General features: G+C 57.9%; 1 protein-coding gene across 1 annotated transcript; it reads left to right on the top strand.

The window, feature by feature from the left end:
• The first annotated feature begins 5,113 nt into the window (after positions 1–5,113).
• On the top strand, positions 5,114–22,012 carry SEMA4A (semaphorin 4A). The gene is made up of 15 exons (XM_026485155.4): positions 5,114–5,245; positions 5,958–6,119; positions 7,630–7,790; positions 8,720–8,782; positions 9,038–9,136; positions 9,359–9,464; positions 10,230–10,346; positions 10,631–10,755; positions 10,900–11,072; positions 12,057–12,207; positions 17,985–18,165; positions 19,645–19,763; positions 19,848–20,005; positions 20,288–20,388; positions 20,740–22,012. Exons 2-15 carry the CDS (start codon positions 5,987–5,989, stop codon positions 21,330–21,332), a joined length of 2,280 nt encoding a protein of 759 aa, XP_026340940.1. The 5' UTR covers positions 5,114–5,245; positions 5,958–5,986; the 3' UTR covers positions 21,333–22,012.
• The last annotated feature ends 16 nt before the right edge of the window (positions 22,013–22,028 follow it).

Here is a 22,028-nt window from a genome sequence, read left to right as displayed (position 1 = left end):
GGGAAACTGAGGCTAGGCAAGCCAGAGGACATGGAACTGTGTTTTAGCAGGAGAGATGGAGATTAGGTTGCAGAAAGTTTCTCCCTCCTTCTCCACCCGGAAGAAAGGGACACAGGGCACTGGGTGTCCAGCTCACTCCCTCACAGTTCCAACCACAGCCACGGCCACTGCCTGAGACTGGGTCCCTGAGACTGGGTCCCTGCTGCTTCACCAGGACAGCCTAGCTCCTTCCTGGAATTCTGAGTCCATAGAGCAAGGCCAGGAGAGGCTCCCGGAAGCCCACCTGCATAACCCGGGGTGAAGGAGAGGCGGGGGACGTTTGCTTCCTCCACTTCGCTTCCTTGCAGTCCTTCAGAAATGTGGCCCTTACAACCCTGCTCCATATACGGCACCCAGGTCCCCTAAAAGGGAAGGAAGTGGGGGAAAGACCCAGGGACACTCCCAGGCGGGAAGTCCTTCTGTAGTCTGACCTCTTCCTTCCTCTTACACCACTAGCTCAGCTGCCTCCCTCCCTGCCACCCTGATTTCCAATCACGTCTTCCCCCGCTGCCACGTGCTCCCATCCAGGGGGAGAAGAGCCTGGACCAGTGGGCACTCTCTGAGGCCCCAGGGCCAAGGGGCCGCCAGCAGCGAGGAAGGGTGGGCGTGGGGGTGGTGACAGAGCTCTGCTCACAGTCCACTTCTGCTTTCAGCACAAGCCGTGCCCAACTGGCGCCTCCCCAGACGGAAGTGCTCCCCCGCTGCCCGAACCCAGACCTGAACGGGAACCAGACTTGGCCTCTGAGAGCTCTGCCTGGGGCCGACACCAGCACCCTTACTTCTTCCTTCTTAGAAGCACTATTAAGTCTAGAAATGAGCCACACTGCTCCCAGGTAGGCTGGAAGGCCATTATTTTACCTATGCGAATCAGAGAGAACAAGCACACTGCCCCGGGGTCACACAGTGAGTCCGAGTCCGAGGCAGCCCGGCCTGGGACCCAGGGCTCTCGCCCCCCAGCCCGTGTGGTGCCTGTTTTACAGTCCTCCCCCAAGCGAGAGAGGCCAGCCTGGAAAGGGCTTTGTCAACTGCTCATGTTACCAGTGAGGCCCAGTGGGGACAGGAGAGCAGGTCGAGTGCTCAGGTTCGGGGCTGAGAGACGACACAGGCCCAGAGTCAAAGCTTCCGGACAGACCCCTGCTCGCTCCTTCAGAGGTGGGAAAGATTCCAGCTCAGGCTTGTCTCTGTTTCATCCCCACCTGGTCTAGACCCTTGGAAAGTCCCTTCTGCAGTCTGCCCTCCTCCTTCCTCTTAACATAGCCCTTCTCCTCCCAGTAGGTCTCGGGGGGCTAGACGAAGAAGGCTCTGGTGCAGTGGCTTGGGAACAAATGTCAGAACCCGAGTGTGGCAGTGGACCTCTTCCCAGGGGAGTCAGGATGCCGAGAGCAGACGGGAGCTTCTCTGCCTTCGTGACAGAGACCCTGCGTCTCAGCTCATTTGTACAGATATTTGTACGTTCCCTTGCCCCCTCCTTGGCAAACTCAGTTTGCATGGGGTCCGGCGGGCTGGCAGCCAGGCATGTCCCCCCCCCCCTTACATAGATACAGTTCCCAGGAAGAAGGAAACCCAGAGAAACTGACCATAGAGAGAATTTGGTCCCATATGACCCACGAGCCCAGCTGGGGGACATCTGTGAGGTGATGCGTGCCTGACAGGGGGAGAGGGAGCTGAGCAAGGACCCCCCCCCAGGGGCCAGTGTTCCCCTCCTGCCTCCCCCCCACATCTGGAGCCCCGCCTCCCCCGCACATGTGGATCCATGAGCCGCAGAAGGTGGGGCGCAGGGGGACACGGGTAGGAGGAGGAGGAATATGGGGAGATTCTAGTCCCTCCCACTTAGAGATGCGGTCGCCATGGTGACTGAGGACCAGTGAGGCGGGATGGGGTTGAGGATGGGGGGCGGGGGTGTGGCAGGGACGGAGGCACTGAGAGACAGGAACTGCCTGGCATTCCAGGGGGAGGGAAGCGCGGTCCATCCCCAAGCTCCAGGTAAGGGAGCCGGAAAGCCGAAGGGAGGGGGCGGGCCATTGTCTGGCGCTGGCTCTGCCCTGAGGAGGGGGCAGACCAAGGGGTCAGGCCATTGTGTGCGGTACTCAGCTCAGCCTTCCAGCACGTCGGGTTGGAGGAGGAAGCGTAGGAGGCCCTGGGTAAAGGGTGAGGGGGGAATCGGGCTGGGCGGGTGGCAAGAAGGCTAAGAGACAGTGTGGGTGAGAAGCGGTGTGGGGATGCTGGGGGAGTAGAAGCTAGGGACACCCCTAGCGCCTTACGCACAGCCGGCACCTAAGTATAAGTTGATTTGACTTGCTCGTGATCATAAAAAGAGGGCAACAAGGGGCAGGGCAGGTGGGACTGAGGAAGGGGAGCCAGGAAGCTGATGTTCCCCAAGACTGTGCTCTTCTGGGGCTGCCCCCGAGGCTGGAAGGGAGGGGGGTAGGGGGCGCTGGACCTGCTAGGTCATTGGCAAAGCCTTTCTCCCCACTCCTGGAGCCGCTCTCAGTGAGGTATCCATGTGCCCTGGAACACCGAAGATACAAAGTGCCCCAGAGTTCTCTGGGTGAGCACAGGGTGTGGGGGGGGAGCATGGGATAGGGGTGCAGGGGGGTGAGCACGGGGTAGGGGTGCAGGGGTGGGGGTAAGCATGGGGTAGGGTGGAGAATGACATCTCCATCTCCCCTCCCACCTCTAACCCCCTGCAGCTAGATCTCTACCCTGGGCCAGAAAGCTTGGCAGGAAGGGCTACTGTTTGATATGATCTAGGGGCCGTGGGGGAGGAGTCCCCAGACGAGGTGGACCCTGGGGTGGGGAACAGGGTTGGACTCAGCATTGTTGCTTTGGGGGGTCCCCACGCTGGGGAAAGAGGAGCTAGGGGACCCCCATTGGGGCTATGAAATGTCACGGCTCCTCAGGCCTTGTCCCTGAACACTTGACCCCTTCTCACCACCCCCCCACCTGAACTGTGGCCCCACTCCAACACTCGCCAAGACTTCCCCTGCTGAGCCTTGGTGTCTTCATCTGGACAGGGAGGAGGGAGGTGGGGCCCTGGGAGCCCTTGCTCGGTGCTGTGGGCAGGACTGGCCACGTCATCGGCCCGCCTGGAGCAAAAGGAAGCGCGGGGTGGTCCGGCGTTCACAGAAGGTCAGAGGCCTTCGGGACGGGCAGCAGGAGAGCATCAGATCCGTGTGGGTCCTTCCGAATGTGGGCGCCTGTGACTGCCCAAGTCGCGTGTCCCTGAAACCAGCTGGTGGTCGGGTCCCCAGCTACAGCAGGCAACGGCTGCGGGACACGGAGTCTGAGTCTGGGGCCTGCCACGCAAGAGGGCCAGTGGCGGGGCAGGGGGCCCTTCCCCCCAAGTCGGGCTCTTCCCAGGACCTTGACAGCCCTGCTGGATGTGGGGCTCGTGCCTCTACCCTTGGCCGCAGAGGTTTCTGTTCCCTCTTGGGTCAGGAGTCCCCTGAGACACACGCTCTCAGCCCAGAAGAGCCAGAGCTTGCTGCCCCCACCTCGGAGCTGTCTTCCCTGTGCCAGTGGCTCAGAGCTAAGGAAGGGCCACAGGAGTAAGCACCCCCCAGACACCGGGTGGCCAAGGGATTTGTTTTTGAGTGAGGCACATCTGAGTCTCACTTGGCTTCTTCCTGCGTAGCCTCCCTGAGCTTCATTCTCCTCACCTGTGAAATGGGATTACTGTGGGGCTTGCTGCTGAAATTCTCCAGGACCAAAGCTTAGTAATGCAAACTGTTTATGTGGCTGGAGGGGCTCAGAAGTTGACCTGGGCCAGAAGGAAAATGCCCGGGTCTCTGGGGAAGGAGGAACTAGGACCGGCATGTTGAATCTAACACTTCCAGGAGGAAGAAACTTCCAGGGTGTCGGGCTGGGAGCGTGGGGCTGGAGCTGCCTCCCCCACTTCCCCCCCATCAGAACTCCTCCCTGTGACCTAGATAAGCCAATCTGTTCAAGCAGAGAGGCCCAGGGCCAGGGCAGGTCCCAATCTGGGCTGGGAGTTGGGGAGGCACAGAAGGTGGGGTCCAGGTGGGAGTTTCCCGGGATTCTGAGCTTCTGAAAGACTTTATCCAGTGGCTTGGCCCCCCCCGCCCCGGCTTCTCCCAAGGACCTGGCCACCAGCCTCCGTGAAAGTCTGGGAGAGCTGACGCAGTGGTCAGGAGCTGTCTGGCTGAGACCAACCCCCAGGGGAATGGAGGGAAAATGGGAGCAGAGGGACAAGGAAAGAGGGTGAGGGGCCCTGACAGGGAATTCTAGGGAGGGACCTGGGCTGCACGGTGGCCAGAGGGATGGCAGGACAGGAAGGACTCCCTGCCTGAGGAACGGGCGTCTGAGGAGTTGGGTCGCCGTTTGGAGTCAGGTTAGCCCTGGGATGGCTGTGCTCTTAAACCAGCAGCCAGCCAGTCTTGGGCTGAGTGGGCCGGAAACTACCCACTTTATAGGTTGTGAGCCCTCGATGTAGATGCCTCATTAACCCTGCATTATGAGGCTCCCCCCTGGGGCCTCTGGGGGTAGGTGAGCAGCCACCACTGGCGCGTTGGGTGCCTCGGCGGCGTGTCCCAGAGGTGTGAGCTCAGATGGGACACGTTCCGGGCCTCCGCCTGGCCTGCTGCTGCCCGGGGACTGACGGAGACCAGGCTGCGGGAGGGATTTGGTCAGCACAGCCACGGGCGAGAGCCTAAGGCAGCTGCTGCAGTCTTCCAGGACGGCGGCCCAGCTGGAAGTGGAGGCTTGGAGGTTAGACCACTGCAGGCACTGCCGAGTCCATAGCAGTGAAGAGACCTCGTCTTGTGGGTGAGCCAAAAGAGGAACAGAGAAGACGGTGTCTTGAGCAAGGGAAGTCACTCCTGGGCTGGTTAGACGGGATGTGGCATGACGGAGGGCAGAGGGGTGGCTGACATGACCCAGAAACTTTCTGGCCTTTTCAACTTTCTGGATGGATGGAGAGAGAGAGGAGGGGAGACCAAGGCGAGTCTCCTTTCATTGCCCGCCCCACCCCACCCCCACTTCCGCCCAGGCCAGGGATCTGTCAGGACTCGAGAGGTGGAAATTCTGGTTTTCCAGAGCTCCCAGTGCTGGCTCTGGCACTATGGGTACCTGGAGGGCCGCGCTCCCGGCCCAGCCGGGCTGAGCCCTCCGTCCCCTGCCTCTGGGGCTTGGGAACCCCCTCTACGCAAGAGTCCGGCCCCCTGGGGGTCTACACTGTGGCTCAAGGGTATGTGGGATGAGGCGGGTGGCTGGGGGTTGACGGTCCTGGCGACAGGGATGCTGCGACCCAGGGAGACAGAGCCCAGGGAGCGGGGCAACTGCAGAGGCTCTGGGCAGTGCTGGGAGCCTGCCTGGCCCCTTATCGCCTCCTTGCAAGGAGAGGCCCAGGTAGGCCTGGGCATCAAAGACATGCACCCAGCTGGGGCGAGGGGAGAGGTCAGAGCAGGCCGACTCAGGCCCGCCTGGGTCATCCGAGTGCAGGGGTGAGGGTGGGGCACCAGGGTATCCATGGATCTGAAAGTGCTGGCAGAGATGGGTCCGATTAACCTGCGTGTTAAGGGCAGGAATCTGCTCCCCAGAAAGTCCCCTTCCCGGGGCCAGGCTGTAGTTTGGGTTCTGGGCTGTGGGGAAGGAAAGGAAAGGAGTAGACAGCAAGAAGGACTCCCCAGAGAAAAGGCAGAGCGGGGCCAGTGGTGGCCAGAGATCAGAAGGACAGGCCTGATGGTAGGTCTCCGACCCAGAGGGGAGCGCGAGGCAGCTGGCTGGCGCCTGGGGGTGATGGAAGTGAGACTCTGAGGGCACTCTGCAAAGGAAACTGTCCCCTCCCCGGCACCCCCACCCCACCCCCACTTCTGCTGCCTGGGGCTCTCCCATTGGTCCCTGGGGGGGATGTGGTGAGGACGGCTCACCCAGAGAGTGCCTGGTGCCTGTTTCCCCAGAGCCATCTGGTGACAGCCTCCCGCCGAGCATGGCCCTCCTCGCCCCGGGCCAGGACCCCTGGAGCCTCCTGGGCCTTCTCCTCTCCCAGCTGTTTCTGGCTCTGCCGCTGACTGCAAGGGGTGGTGGGCAGGAGCCCCTGCCCAGGATCACGTACCGTGCAGGTGAGTGTCTGGGGCCCGGTGCTGGCCACCGCTGAGCGGGAGGGGCGGAGGAAGGAGAGACCGAGGCAGAGGGGGAGAAGAGGGACATGAGGAGATCGCAGTCTCGGGTGTCGGGGCGCCAGAGACTGAGGAAGGAGTGAAGAAACTGTGTGGTGAAAGACTGAGGGAAGGGAGAGGCGGGGGGTTGTCGGAGGCGGTGATTTTCCTTTCCTTCCTTACTCGGCGTGGGCATCAAGCTGGGCACTTCAGACCCCTAACTGCTTTTATGCCCCCACGCACCTCCAAAGCCACGGCCGGTGCTAGAAGGTCATCTGTGGACCTGGAGGCCCAGGACATGGCAGGCACAGGACAACCACACGGAACATGCTGGACCACACCGTGTCCAGTACCGTGGACAACAGGAGTCAGAGAATCGGGGCCGCCCCCTGGGGTATAGTCCCTGGGACGCTGTCGGCTGGTTTCTTGCTGAGGCTGTGGGGGCCGCTGGCCCTCCCATGTCCGGGAAGAAGGCTCAGGGGAGGACTTGGGCCCTGCAGGGGTGTGGGCACAGGGTCTCCTGATCATCTGTGTTGGGTGCTGGAATTACCAACAAAGACAAGACTCAACCCTGCTCAGGGCCTCACAGGCCTGAGGGGGGAGACAGAGGAGCAGCCAGCAGTGCTAAGGGTGGTCAGTTTAGTGAGCGAGGGGCTCACACAGCTCTGGGGGAGGCCACCCCTTGCAGCACCTGCCAGCTTCTCCTTTCGGTCCTGAGATTGTTAGAGCTTCCAAAGGTAACGCTTAGCTGGGCGGTCCCCTAACTAGGGCTGAGGTGCAAATGTGCCCACGAAAGGACGGAGCAGCTTGTCCCCAGTGGGACAGGAGCGCACCCACAGCCCCTCCCGGAACCACCTCACCTCCCCCGCCCAGGTGACATCCAGGCATGCCCACGGGGTCCTTTGAAGACATCTGTGTCCCCTCTGCTCAGCCTATGGCAGTGGTTCTAGTGGTCAAAGTTTCCTGCTAGAGGAGGGGAAGGGGGGTGGGTGAGTGTGACCGTACAACCCACAGCTGCCTGGACGCGCGGACCTGTCTGTGGCTCCCAGTATCTTCCTGTCTGTCTGTCTGCTTTCTGCTCCCCCTGCTCCTCCCTGGGGGAGGACCAGCACATCCTCCCCCTGCCCCCATAGCCCCCCAGGCCTGGAAGAGTGTCCATGTGCCTCTATTTCCTGTCCCTTTGTCTGCCTCTTGGGTGCAGGCCACCTTCCCCCAATCCCAGGCTGTCATTATGCTGTCTCTGGCTGCCTCTTCCCTCCGCTGCGGGCTCAACACAAAGCTCCTATCCCGCCAGCGGGGGGTGGGGGTGGGGGGGGCTGAAGGGGAGCTGCTGATGGAGAGTGGGTCCCGCGGCCAAGGCTGGGGGAGCACACTCTGCCAACCCCTCCCCTCCCCCATCTTGACCTCCCAAATCAGCTGCCCGCCCACCCATGCCTCATCGGTCAGGTCAGCCCTTCTCATCACTTCCCAACAGGTGACGGGCGCAGGGCTCTCAGCCTCTTCCACCAGAAGGGCCTCCAGGATTTTGACACTCTGCTCTTGAGTGGTGACGGAGGCACTCTCTACGTGGGGGCTCGAGAGGCCATTCTGGCCTTGGATATCCAGGACCCAGGGGTGCCAAAGCTGAAGAACATGGTGAGGAGGTGGGGACGGAGGGTGCGCACCGGGGGGGGGGGTGGTGCCTGCTGGGGGGGGGTTGCTGCCGCTGCTCCGAGCTGGCCTGCCCTCGCATGACTCGTTGCCCAAGCGCTGTCAGCTCTAAGAGGCGGGAATCAGCAGCTCCTGCTACGTGTATCTAGTCCGTAGAGCAGATAAGAAATACCATAGTGGCCTCACTACTTGCTGGTATCACGCATCCCGGTGGAATAATATTAATTTGCTAAAATGGCTGATACGGAAATCACTGACACAGGACAGAAACATGAACTCAAATTATATCAATAATATGATAGCCACCCACTGGTGGAAATCACTGAAGCTTCTGTATTAAATGGTAGTCATCCTACTGGTGGGAATAATGTGAGGAAGAAAGGGGGAGGAAGGAAAGGAGGGGGGTAGTAATTACTGAGCATCTCCCTTGTCGTCGTGTCTCTCAGTGTGTGGTCTGCGGGCCACCCGCGCGTATGGGATGCTGGCTGAAAATGCAGATTCTCTGAGGTGTGAGCCAGGAACTGCCATTTTAAACAATTTCCCCAGGAAACATGTGGTTTTGTCACCCGCTCGTCTATGTAGCATGCACTGCATTAAGGTGCTTTACAAATGCTCCTGGTTGTGCCCTCCGGAAGCTTGTGCAATTGGCCAGGACCTCTCAACCAGTAAGCGGCTGGGTCTGGATTCGAACTCAGGTCTGGCTCCGGAGGGCGCATTCTCCCATAGAGCTGCGGCTCCTGCACGCCCGGACCCTCAGAGTCGCAGCCATGGTCGCAGACTGACGTTACCGTGGCTCAGCAGCATGTCACTGAGCACCGTGCCTGCTGGCGGCTTCCCACCAGGCCCAAGGAGAGGACAGTGGTCAGAGTAGAGCAGAAGACCTCACATCCTCTCCCTCCCGACCCCCACTGCAGATACCGTGGCCGGCCAGCGACCGAAAAAAGACCGAATGTGCCTTTAAGAAGAAGAGCAATGAGGTAAGTGGAGGTGGGGGTTTAGGGGCTCTGGGTGCGGAACCCCCACCCTCAGGCCGGCACTGGATGACGTCAGGTTGGGCAGGCAGCGGAGGAAGCTTCTTTCCATGGTCACTGCCTGCATCACGTTCTGTGAGGACGTCCAGAGGCCGCCGCAGCAATTCTGGGCCCTCCCCCCCACCCCGGGAAGGGGGGCAGCCCGTGAGGCTCGGGTGTGTGGGGCAAGTGGCCGGACACCTGGATTCTCTGTCTTCCCAGACACAGTGCTTCAACTTTATCCGTGTCCTGGTCTCTTTCAACGCCACCCACCTGTACGGCTGCGGCACCTTCGCCTTCAGCCCTGCTTGTACCTTCATTGTGAGTTCCGGGGCACCCAGTGCGCACACCCAAGGCACCCCTTCTCACACCTACTCCCAGCCCAACCTCTGTAGCTCTGGAAAACCCTGATCTTCCGGATGCGGGACCCTTGTGAGCTTCCTGGCCCCAGTTCCCCTCCACGTCCCTCTCCCTCCCTCACGCCCCTCATTTCCCAGACATGAGACTCTGGCGTTCTGGCCCCCAGCCTCTCCCCCCCTTTAGGAACTCCGAGATTCCTACCTGTTGCCCATCTCCGAGGACAAGGTTGTGGAGGGAAAAGGCCAAAGCCCTTTTGACCCTGCCCATAAGCACACGGCTGTCTTGGCAGGTGAGTATCGGGTTCCCAGCATCCGCTTTTCTGGGTCGTTCTGTGAAATATGGAAGCCGACAGTTCCTGAAAGGCAGGGGACAGAGGGAGGGGAAGCCAGGAGCCTCTGAGCACCAGACCAGAGGGAGACTCGGCACCCAACCACCGGCTCCTGCTCAAGTTGCCACAAAGGACGTGAGGGAGGTCGGTAGAGAGAGGTTCACATAGGCAAGAGGGCCTGGGAAGGGTCTTGGGCAGAGAGGAGGCCCGAGGTTTGGCCATTTGTTCTGTAGAGGTTACAGAGAAATCACCGTCTGTGCCGTCCCAGACACAAATCATGACAGACCCCCCCCCTCCCCAGCTTCCTGGACGAGGTGGCCTTTGGTTTTTGAGTGGGGCCTTGAACGATAGGTAGATGTGCAGGGAAGATGTTCCAGGAAGAGAAGGGTGGGACTGAGGTGTGGAAGCAGAACCCACAGCCACCTTTAGGGAAGAGAGAGGGATTCTGTTAGGCAGGTGGTTCAGCTGGGTGTGGGAGGGAGCAGCCAGAGAAAGGCTGGAAGAGGCCAGCACGCAGAAGGGCAGGAGGGGTGGCTCTTCCCTGCCCCAGGGTTCCTCAACCGTGGCGCTCAGTGGGGGCTGCCGGCTGGGCTAGGGGCGCCACAGGAAGGTGGAGGGCAGAGGAAGGGGGCTGGAGACCGACGTGGGTGCTGACCCGAGTCAGAGGCAGGTCTGAGGAGGACAGAGGCACCCCCCAACGAGGAGGCCTCCCGCCCTCTCCCCTAGATGGGATGCTCTATTCTGGCACCATGAACAACTTCCTGGGCAGCGAGCCCATCCTGATCCGCACGCTGGGACCCCAGCCCGTCCTCAAGACCGACAATTTCCTCCGCTGGCTGCAGCGTAAGGACCCGAGCCCCCAGCACAGGTCTGGCCCTGCCCCTAGCATGGAGACCCGGCCCGAGAGCCGGGGTTCCCGCACTCCGCCGTCCTCCGTGCAGAGCCCGTTCTGTGCCAGGCGGCCCTGTTCGGGGCGGGGGGTGCAGTTCCCGCCCCCGTGAAGCGACAGGACCAGGCGCCCCCAGGGCCACCCCCCGCTAGCCGCGGGGCATCCCGTCGGCCGGCCAGCGGTTGCAGAACCAGCCCCAGGGTGTCCCAACCCTAAGCCTATGTGTCCCGCCCCGCAGCGGACGCCTCCTTCGTGGCAGCCATCCCTTCGACCCAGTTCGTCTACTTCTTCTTCGAGGAGACAGCTAGCGAGTTCGAGTTCTTCGAGAAGCTCCACACTTCGCGGGTGGCCAGAGTGTGCAAGGTCTGCGGCCAGGGCCGGGGGGCGGGGCTGGCCATGGGGGAGCCAATGGGGAGGTGGCAGAGGCGCGGCCGAGCGCCCAGGGCCCAATGGGAGCGGGGCGGGAGCGGCGGGAGGAGCGTCCCTGACTCCGCCCCTGGGTCCCAGAACGACGTGGGCGGGGACAAGCTGCTGCAGAAGAAGTGGACCACCTTCCTGAAGGCCCAGCTGCTGTGCACGCAGCCCGGGCAGCTGCCCTTCAACGTCATCCGCCACGCCGTCCTGCTGCCCGCAGCTGCCTCCGCTGAGCCCCGCGTCTACGCGACCTTCAGCTCTCAGTGGTGAGCAGCGCGGCGGGGACGCGGGGGCTGCACACGGGTCATGGGTCCCAGAGCGTTCAGTCCAGGCACTTCCCCTAGGAATGCATGTGACCGTCACCACGTCCCAGGAATCTGACTTATGACCTTCGTGTAGATGGGAAAAATAAAGCTTACTCCTTTATATCCGCCGATAGAAGGCAGCTTATGGAAGGCAAACATTGAGATCAGATTAAGTCAAACAGATAAGGAAATGGGAGTAAAAGGAGAGTAAGAGGCAGGAATAGGGTCAGCACATCACAAATGTTTGTCATTTATGCAGTGTTGGGTTGCTGGTTGCAATTTAGCTCTGAGCTTCCCAATGGCCAGAGCAAAGAGGGGAACACCATCAGTGTCACTAAGATAAAAATAGTCATGGCGTGGAGGCTGAGAAAAGTTCATTGATTGGCTGTAATCTGGCCCCACAGTGTTCAGGTGTCTGCTGACAATGTGTCAGGTACCAAAGATCTGCTGTAAGCAGGGGCTGGTATCAGTGGCATCTATAATGGAGAACATGGTGTGTGCCACAATCAGGTTACAGAGAACAAGAGAAACCTGTCTCCACAGACCAGGGCTGAAGGAATAAAAGTAGCCTCATAGGCTCTGGTTGGTTGTCTGAGGGTCAGGAATCCAGGGGGCCCAAAGGAGCAGGGCATCATCTGGAGCCTGTCGGAGCTGGTTACACTGCCCCTCCTATGGCTACAGTCCCGCCTGGTCAAGACAGGCAGGAGCTGCCCCAAGGCCCGAGCCCCAATTAATTGTCCTTAAGGATAATCCTAAGACGGGCCAGAGTCAGGGGCTCTCCTAGCCCTTATCACCACAGCTGGGGGAAAAGTACGTAGCAGTAGGCCAACCCAGCCCTCCACACTCCTGCCCTCCCGGGCCTTTTCACAAGGGGGGGCTAGGGCTGGAGGGGAAATTTCATGGTAGAGCAGAGGAGATGACCATGTCCCCTCTGGCTGTCCCCAGGCAGATCGGTGGGACCAGGAGCTCTGCTGTCTGTGCCTTCTCCCTCAAGGACATCAAGCGTGTCTTTGAGGGGAAGTACAAGGAGTTGAACAAAGAGACTTCACGTTGGACTACTTATGGGGTCCCTGAGATCAGTCCCCGGCCAGGCAGCGTGAGTACCACCCCCAACACTGAGCAACACTCCGCCCCCACTGATACACACATACCCCACATATCAGAGTACCTGTCACGGCACAATAAATGTCCAGTAAATGTTAGTGCTCCCTGCCCTAGCCAGTCCTGTCTGCTCAGATACACATGTGCTCCAGTGGCCCACATTCCACGCGTGTCCAGCCCATCCTGCACACAGAGAAGCCCCCCTCCGCTAAGTGCACGTCAAGTACCTGGGTGTATCACTGGGGAAACAAGGGCATGGGCTGGGCGAGGACTGCCTGGGCAGCTTCTTCTGCATTTCTTACTTAACTTTTGTATTTCCATCAGAGTTGCGTATGACCACCATTTACAGAATCCCACAGATCTGCGCAGTTAGTAACCAAAACCAGCCCGAGGCCCTGTCTTACACTTTACCCTCTCTACAGGGACAAGCACCTTCAACTCTTTTAGCTGATGCTTTTTGTATTTATCTCCAAATCTCTAACACCCTTTTATTACTACTTTTATTGCTACTCTGGATGTTTCCGTTTCGGGCAGGAGCTATTGAATTCCCATTCTGAATGGTGAGGATTCACCTGTGCCCCCCACCCCACCCCCACCCAATTATATATGTGCTGGAGCTGGCCTGTAGCAACCAGCAGGAACTGTTTTGGGGCATCTCTTTCCAGATTCGTGTGTGCTGACATGATGCTGCTGGCCTGAGACCAGCCATGGTGGGAGTACGTGCCACGGCTGTCAGCGAACATGACACGTCAGGGCTCCCCGACCCCCACCCCAGAACTGCTTTACCAGCACACCCACCCCTCATCTCCCAACATGGTTTTATAATGATTTTGGTTAGAACAGTATTTATATTAGGACTCTTATGCACAGCTGAGTCAGGGAGCAGGCCCCGATTACTTTTCCTTTTTGCATAGTTTAAAAATTTCCCTGGGGTTAGTAATTATCTCTTTTTCTGTCTTTTATTCCCCTTCTTTTTCTTTCTTAATTTTCTTTTTCCCTTTTTTTTTTTTTTTTTGGCTTGCTTTGTTTTCTAAGCTCTTATCATTAATTCAACCCCAGACTCTTCCTCAGCGATCTGCATCTGTTCTGAAGACAGATCCGTTAGGCATTCTAACGGTTTCATCTTCCTGGAGATGTTTGCTGTCTGCTGCAGTCTGGACCGGTGGCCCCTCGGCCCCGGGCGCTGCTGCCATCCTGGAATTTCCCTTCTCGTCATTCTGGGTATTTCCTTTGTATCTCTCCATGACGTTCTCGTGTTTCTTACATCCCATGGCTTCCTCTTTTTTCTTTTCTTTCTTTTTTTTTTTTTTTACTATTTTTTAAAGATTTTTATTTTTAAGTAATCTCTACACCCAGTGTGGCTCAAACTCACAACCCTGAGATTAAGAGTCACACGCTCTCGCGACTGAGCCCTCCAGGCGCCCCTTTTCCTTACCAACTTATTTTAGCAGAGCCTCCGTAGATTCCTGGAAAGAGATACATGGCAGGTACATTTCTTGAGACAATGTCTGAAAATGTCTTTATTCTACTTTCACATTTGATAGTTTGATATGTGCATGTGATTCTAGACTAGAAACAATCTTCCTGCAAAACTTTGAAGGCTTGCCCTGTTGTCTTCCGGGGAATGGAAGTTCAGAGTTCTTCCGATTCTTAAGTCTCTGAAAGTCCCCGTTCTCACTGAAATCTCGTAGTGCCTTTTCTTTGTCCCTAGCTGTTCTGAAATTTCACGGTATTGCTCTTCGATGGGACTCTGTTCATTTACTGTGCTGGATGTCCAACCTGCCCCTTCAGCCTGGAAGTTGAGTTCCTTCAGTCTGCAGTTTCTTTGAACAATCTCCTCCTATTATCTTTTCATTTAACAAATATTTTTCGAGGCTGCCTGCCATTCTTCCAAGCTCTGGGGGACAGAGCAGTGAATGAAGTCGACAGAAGTCCCTTCCCTCATGGAGCAGACTCTCACATTAGGATGTTTTCTCACTTCTTACTGGGCCTCCTGGACCCGTCCGCTCCCTCTTTCAATCCCGGCCAGTTTCCCCAGCCTTCAGTTTCGTCCTACTTTCTGGGAGAGTATCTCGATTTTATCTTTGAATCCTTCTATCAGATTTTTAATTCTTGCTAAAATATTTAATTTCCTAGTTTTTTAGCTTTTTTAAAAAGATTTTATTTATTTATTTGACAGAGAGAGACAGAGACAGAGACAGAGAGAGCGTGCTCACAAGCAGGGGGAGCAGCAGAGGGAGAAGGAGAAGGAGCTCTCTGCTGGGCAGGGACCCTGATGCGGGGCTCGATCCCAGGACACCGGCCTAAAGGCAGATGTCTAACTGCCTGAGCCACCCAGACGCCCCTTTTTGAGCGTTGAATATGTCTTTTATAAAAATGTTCTACTATAGTTTGTTGTTATTTTAACAGGTGACGTTTTCTGACCAGCCTTGTGCCACTCACTTTCCATTTCCATTGGTCACACGGTTGTATAAAGCAGCAAAACAGGGGGCCCCCTGAGGGGCTCAGTCGGTTGAGCGTCTGACTCTTGGTTTCAGCTCAGGTCGTGATCTCAGGGTCTTGAGATCAAGCCCCGCGTTGGGCTCCACAGTCAGTGGGGACTTTGCTTGAGATTCTCTCCCTCCCTCTCCCTTTGCCCCCCCCCCTGCTGTCTCTCTCTCTCTCTCTCTCTCTCTCTCACATAAATAAATAAATAAATATTTCATAAAAGCAGCAAAACTGAAGGGGGGATGATTGCTGTATATGCTCTAAATTGCTTTGAAAGGTCTCATTTGAGATAATTTACATATGAATCTTGATCTTCTTAAATATTTGGAAACATCAAATAAAAATGGAAAGAAAAAATATTCTGTTATAGAGAACGTCACACATGTATACAAAATAGAGTAGTGTAAGGCACCTCCGTATACCCACCAGCCAGCTTGACGCGTAGCCAAGCAAACTGTCTCCGCCATACTCCGCCCACGCCCCCCCCCCCCCCCCGGTGATTTGGAGCAGATTCCGGACATGGTATCTTCTCTGCATCAGTGTAGTAAGGCTGCCGTAACAAACGACCACAAGCCTCCTGGCTTCAGACAACACACATGTGTCCTTCTGCAGGCTGGAGGCCAGGAGGTGGATGCCAGAGCACCGGCAGGGTGGAGGGTCTCGGGGAGGATGCGTCCCTCCTTCTCCCCCGGTTTCTGTTGGCAGCTGGCACTCCTTGGTGTTCTTGGCTTGTCGACACCCCAACCACTCCAGTCTTGTCATCCCTTTGCCTCCTCCTCTGTATGTGTCCTTCACTTCTCATGAGGACGCTGGATTTGGAGTGCATCGTAATTCAGAATGAGCTCATCTCAAGATTTTTAATTATATCTACAAAGACCCTTTTTGCAAACAAAATCACATTCACAGGTTTCAGATAGATGTATGGGGGGCACCAATCAACCCACTATATCATCCATAAATATTTTCGTATCTCCAAAAGATAAGGGCTTGAAAAAAATACCCATAGGACCACTTCACACCATAAAAATGAATAATTCTTTAATATGCATTTAGTATTCAAATTTCTAATGGTCTCGAAGATGTCATAAGAGTTGTTTAAAATACAGTTTATTTGGTTTTTTAAAAATATTTTATTTATTTATTTCAGAGAGAGAGAGAGTGAGAGAGAGCATGATTGGGGAAGAGAGAGAGAAGCAGGCTCCCCACTGAGCGGGAAGCCCGATGTGGGGCTTGATCCCAGGACCCTGGGATCGTGACCTGAGCTCAAGGCAGATGCTTAACGGATTGAGCCGTCCAAATGCCCCCAAATCCAGTTTACTTGAATCAAAATCTAAGTAAGATGTATAAGTTTGGGTTAGCTTTTCTTTCTTTCTTTCTTTTTTTAAGTTTATTTATTTAAGTAATCTCTACACCCAACATGGGGCTTGAACTCATGGCCCCGAGATCAAGAGTGGCACACTCGACAGAGTGAGCCGGCCAGGCGCCCCTTAGATTTGTCGTTCTCTTAAGTCTCTTTTAATCTGTATGTTCCCTTGTCGTCTTCTTCTTCTTCTTTTTTTTTTTTTAAAGATTTTCTTTATGTATATGCCAGAGCGAGCGAGCGAGCACAAGCAGGGGGCAGAGGGAGAGGGAGAAGCAGACTCCCCACTGAGCAGGGAGCACGATGCAGGGATTTGATCCCAGGACCCTGGGATCATGACCTGAGCTGAAGGCAGACACTTAACCAACTGAGCCACCCAGGCGCCTCTCATTTAGCTTTTTGTTTGTTTTTTTCCATTGGTTTGTTTTGGTCTCTTTTGTGTTCATGGTTTAACTGACTCTGGTGGCCCCGGGCTCTCTGCTCACATTTAAGAGTGGGGATTGTGCGGCTGTCTGGAAGCTGCATCCCAGGATGTGGCTACTCGGCGTGGGCTCCCTGTTGCCCCACGGAAGGTGGCCTGGCTGTGCGGTTTTCTCAGGGCTCCTCGGTGTCAGTATCATCGGGTCTTACCGGTCAGTTTTTGGAGCCCTCTTCCAGCCTCGTGCTTGGAGGGAGACGGCCCGGCTGTTGGCACTGGGGGGCCGGAGGGGGGAGGGGAACGCGTCCCCACATGCACTGCGCCTTCACCCCCTGCTTTCCGCGCTGTGCCCGCTGCTTCCGGTCTCCAGAGAACGAGCCTCCCGTCCTGGGCCAGGCCCTGCAGGGCCCCCCCCCACCCCGTGCAGAGGTGCGGGAGCCCAGCCTGCCCCAGCACAGACTTCCAGACCTCTCCTGACGCAGCCCTGCCCTTCCCACTTCCAGAGGTGGCCAGGCCGCTCTTCATGTTTTTAGGAATTCTGCCATGTGAATCAGATAGTTTTGGCTACCCCGGGGCTGGCTTAAGAAGATTCTTTTCTTTTCTTTTTCCTGCTAAATCTTTTACCAGGTTTGTTCATTTGCTTTCCAGCCCTCCCCCTGTGGCTGCCTTTGCTCCCCGCCCCCTGCCATGCCCCCCTCTCTGGGGGGAGGAAGTGAGGGCAGGTGCACGTGCTCATTCTGGCATCAGAATGAAATACAGATGTTATTACCTCATGTGGCCGATGAGGAAATGGGAGCTCACGTGGCGGGGGGGGCGAGTAACTTGTTTGAGGACACAGTGGCGGAGTGGGGCTGGCCCTGAGATAGCGCCCTGCGGTGTGGAGGACAAGGATCCTGACCGAGATCAGGACACAGCACGCTGGTGTCAGCAGGGCCTTCAGAGAACAACCAGCCCACCCCCTGTCCACTGCCCCCCCCCGTTTTATGGTGAGAAAAAGGAGGCCCAGAATGGAGAAGGGGCTCCGCCAGACTCTTGCAGCTGGTTCATGTGACACCACCCCTTTTTGTGACATCCGTCATTCAGTCACTGACTCAGCAAACATTTATTGGGCACCAACTGTGTGCCGGGGCTTGTGCTGAGCAAGCCTGGGTCTACTGACGTGCGTGCATCGCCCCCATCCTACTGCCCGCGGCTGCCAGGCACCCCTGGCGCAGGCACCAAGGACGGGAGAGCGACAAGAGCGAACATTTCCTGAGTTCTTACTGATGTCATGCACTGTTCTGATTATTCTCCTCGTCCTTGCCCTTCTCCTCCGCACGGCAAGCTGCTGGTACGTGGGCCTGTGTGCAGAGCCTGGAATCCCAGGCAGCCCCAGAGCTTCAAGCGCCTCCTGAGATGAGCGGTGCCTTGAGGGGGGCCCGGCGGGCCGGACCAGTGTGTGTGGGGACAGCCCGTGCTGAGCTTGCGGGAGACGGCGCTGACCCGACGCGTCTCCTTCCCCCTTCAGTGCTCCGTGGGCCCCTCCTCTGATAAAGCCTTGACCTTCATGAAGGACCATTTCCTGATGGATGAGCAGGTGGTGGGGACACCCCTGCTGGTGAAGTCTGGCGTGGAGTACACGAGGCTTGCGGTGGAGATAGCCCAGGGCGTCGATGGGCACGGCCACCTGGTCCTGTACCTGGGCACCGGTGAGTAAAGGGCTCCAGACGTCCCACCGTGACCAAGCGAGGACGGCCGCTCAGGGTGCGGAGGGAAACCTCGGGCTTCGTTCACTCACGCTTTCATTCCACAGATGCTTCCTGAGCACCTACTATGTGCCTGGTGCCCTGCTAGGCTCTAAGAATACAGTGGGGTTACCCAACAGCCAGTCTCCATCCTTTCTGAGCTTTGAGTCTGGAGGGGGAGATGGGCACAGGAACACAGGGGACTTTGGTGGCCTTAGCAGGAGCTGTTTGTCTCCCGGAGAAGCCACGTTAGAGCCACGTTAGAGCTGTGAAGAATGGGCAGGTGGTGGGCGGCTGGGAGCAGCCAGGGTGGGGGCACTCCTTCAGGAAGTTGGCTGTGGAGGGGAAGCGGGGAGGGGATGACTTGAGGAAGAGGTGGGGTCCCCCCAGCATGCTTTTTTTTTTTTTTTTTTTTTTTTTTTTTTTTTTTTTTAAGATGGGAAGGTCCTCAGGCTCCAGGAGAGAGGCGGACGGTGAAGAAATGGGCAGGCCAGGAGCTGGCAGGGGAAGTTGCAGAGGTAGCGGGAAACCAGAGTCCAGGACATAGGTGGGGGGCAGCCCCCACGCTGGGATGGGGGTGAAGGAATAGAAGACCGTACGGCTGGGTGGGTGTCCGGCAGGAAGCAGAGGCAGCTGTTTTGGGCAGGCTTTCGTGTTCGTGCAGGAGACGGACACAGGGTTTCGGGCTGGGAATGACGGGGTGGAAAGAGGAGAGGTGTGAGGAGAAAGGGGTAGATTTAAAAGTCATGGTGGAAAGGAGAGAGGGTCAGCGAGGGAGTGTGGAAGATGGCCAGACATGGGTACTGAGGGCCTGATGGGGGTGAATGACCTTGAGCTTCCGAGGAAGAAAGCCACAGGTGCGCCGATCCTTCCAGGACATGTTTCCAGCCACTGTGTCTGCTGCGCACGTGGTGCGTTGCAGCAGAGAGCAACCGGCAAATCTCGGTGCCTGTGGGTGCACGGAGACAGTGAGCGTAGGGCCTGCGGGTGCACGGAGACAGTGAGCGTAGCACAGGAGCCGAGGACTTAGTGTGAGGAGATTAGAAGTTGATTCTGAGGGAGGGCGGACCCCGAATGCCGGCTGGAGAGGTGGCAGTTTCGAACAGGGTGGTGAGTGCGGACCTCACTGCCGCGCCTTGGATAGGGGACACTTGGAGGTGAGGGTGGATGCTGATGGCGTTTCTACAGAAGCACTCTGCTGTCCCCTGCCCCAAGTCCGTGGAGGAGTGGGCTGGGTTCTTGCAAAGGAAAGACAGAGGAGCAATGGGGTTCCAAGCCACTTATCACACAATTCCTGTCAGCTCCACGGTGTAGAGGGAACGGCCTGCCCAACCTGAGTCTGCGTGTGGTTCTTTCTGAAGGAGTGAGTCTGGAGTCAGAGGCCGAGCGCGTGCGAGGGGTCCGTGCAGGAGGTGACAGTCTCTGCTCTCTGTCTCTCCATAGCCACAGGGGCCCTCCACAAGGCTGTGGTCAGTGGGGACAGCAGTGCTCATCTGGTGGAGGAGATCCAGCTGTTCCCCGACCCTGAACCTGTCCGCAACCTGCTGCTGGCCCCTGAGCAGGTGACAAGGGGCCCTCTGATGAGGCGGGGCTTGGTGCTGGGTCCTTACTGGGTGTGGAGAGGTCACTCTCCCTCTCTTTTCCAGGGCGCAGTGTTTGCGGGCTTCTCAGGGGGCATCTGGAGGGTTCCCCGAGCCAACTGTAGTGTCTATGAGAGCTGTGTGGACTGTGTCCTTGCCCAGGACCCCCACTGTGCCTGGGACCCTGAGTCTGGAACCTGCCGCCTCCTGCCCACCCCCATCCCGTGAGTGCCCGTCCTGGCCTGCAGTGGAGGCGGGCCCACCGGGACCTTCTTACCCAACATGTGGGGCTCTTCCTCTCTCCAGGGGCGACCAGCACTGTCCCTCCCAGAATCTCCCTCCTGTGGCAGAGGCTCCCCTGGGATTGGGTTACAGAGAGCAGTCTGGAAGCTGCCCCAGCCCGCCTGTGTTTACCTGCCTCTTCTCTGCCCTGCCCCCCATCGCCCCCAACTCTTCCCACTTCGGTCTGTTTCAAGGTTTGAGGTTTGCTTTCCCTGTCTTCTCAGGAAGTCCTGGAGACAGGACACAGAGCGAGGGAATCCAGGGTGGGCATGCGCCACTGGCCCCGTGGGCAGGAGCCACCAGCCTCAGAGCCGCCCCCAAATCAGTGAGTGTGGAACCAGGGGGTGGGGGGAAGGCTCACGTGGGTGTTCCCCCAGCGCCTGCCCGGGTTGAGAGCTGGACACCCAGACCTGGGACGGATTTGAGTCCTGGCTTTGGGAGGGAGGATAGGAATTCCAAGCTGGGATTCAGGATTGAGGCTGAAGTCTGTTTTGGTGTCAGAGTTGGAGTCCGATGGACCAAGGGTGGTCTGGGGTCCAGACTGGAGAGACGAGGGGTCAGAGTTGAGTTTGGGAGCAGAACTGGAAGCTGGAGGGGGGTCAGGGTCCAAATGTCAGGAGACTTCCTGCCCTCCTGCCCCCCCTCCCTGAACCATTTCCCCTTCCTTCCTCTCCAGTTAAAGAAGTCCTGGCTGTCCCCAACTCCATCCTAGAGCTCCCCTGCCCCCACCTCTCGGCCCTGGCCTCTTACCGCTGGAGTCACGGCACAGCCAAGATCCCAGAAGCCTCTTCGGCGGTCTACAACGGCTCTCTGGTGCTGCTGCTTCAGGGGGGGGTGGGGGGCCTGTACCAGTGCTGGGCCACGGAGAAGGGCTTCTCATACCCTGTGGTCTCCTACTGGGTGCACAGCCAGGATCAGCCCCTGGCCCTGGACCCCGAGCTGGCGGGCATTCCCCGGGAGCGTGTGGAGGCCCCACTGACCAGGGTTGGTGGCGGGGCCGCTCTGGCTGGCCAGCGGTCCTACTGGCCCCACTTCCTCACAGTCACTGTGCTCCTGGCCTTAGTGCTTTCAGGAGCCCTCCTCCTCCTCCTTGCCTCCCCACTGGGGGCTCTCCGAGCCCGGGGCAAGGTGCAGGGCTGCGGGACCCTGCCCCCAGGGGAGAAGGCCCCCCTGAGCCGGGACCAGCACCTCCAGCCTCCCAAGGAACACAGGACCTCCGCCAGTGATGTGGACGCTGACAGCAGCCGCCTGGGCACTGAGATGGCTTGAACTCTGGGCCCAGGCTGGGGCTATGTAGGATAGGGCGGGGCGCCCGGCCATGCTGGCTGGGGGGACTGGGGCAGTGCAGCCCTGAGGACAGGGGAGGAGCACAAAACACCACCTTCCTGCCATGCCACCACGGCCCTCAGCGGGGCTGGACACAGCGGCCTGACCCCCTGGGGGCCTCCCCTCTGCTGCATCCATGGGCTCTCCAACGGGCTGTCCCGGACCTTGACCGGATAAGAAGACCTAGAGCGGATCCTTCAGCTCTGGCCATTCCAAGATCCTCCAGAAACTACTGTTCCAGGAGCCCCTAAAACACACGACTGTTCCAGGCCCCTGTGGTTACAAACCAGACAGCACACCGCGGCCTGGAGACCCCTGGGGGCAGCAGCACCACGGACACCAAGGCTCCGCTCTCCCGGGGCCCTGCTGGGAGCTGCCTCCTCCTGCTCCCCTTGTCAGCTGTGTACCGCTGACGCCCCGGAAGTCTTTCTGGAGGTCTGGCCACCTTCCTTCTTGCTTCAGCTCCCTGCTGTGGCTGGAAGGACAGGGGCAATCTGAGCCTTGTTCCCTCCTCTACTCTGGCTGACCTCTTGATCTCTCTCCTCTCCCCTTTCCTTTATTTTGGGATTCAGAAAACCGCTTGTCACAGACAATTTATTTTTTATTAAAAAGACGAAGCTCACGAATGGTGCTGTTTCC

The sequence above is a fragment of the Ursus arctos genome, unplaced genomic scaffold, assembly GCF_023065955.2.
Source record: "Ursus arctos isolate Adak ecotype North America unplaced genomic scaffold, UrsArc2.0 scaffold_2, whole genome shotgun sequence".
Lineage (NCBI taxonomy): Eukaryota > Metazoa > Chordata > Mammalia > Carnivora > Ursidae > Ursus > Ursus arctos.
This window is presented reverse-complemented; position numbering and strand designations above follow the sequence as displayed.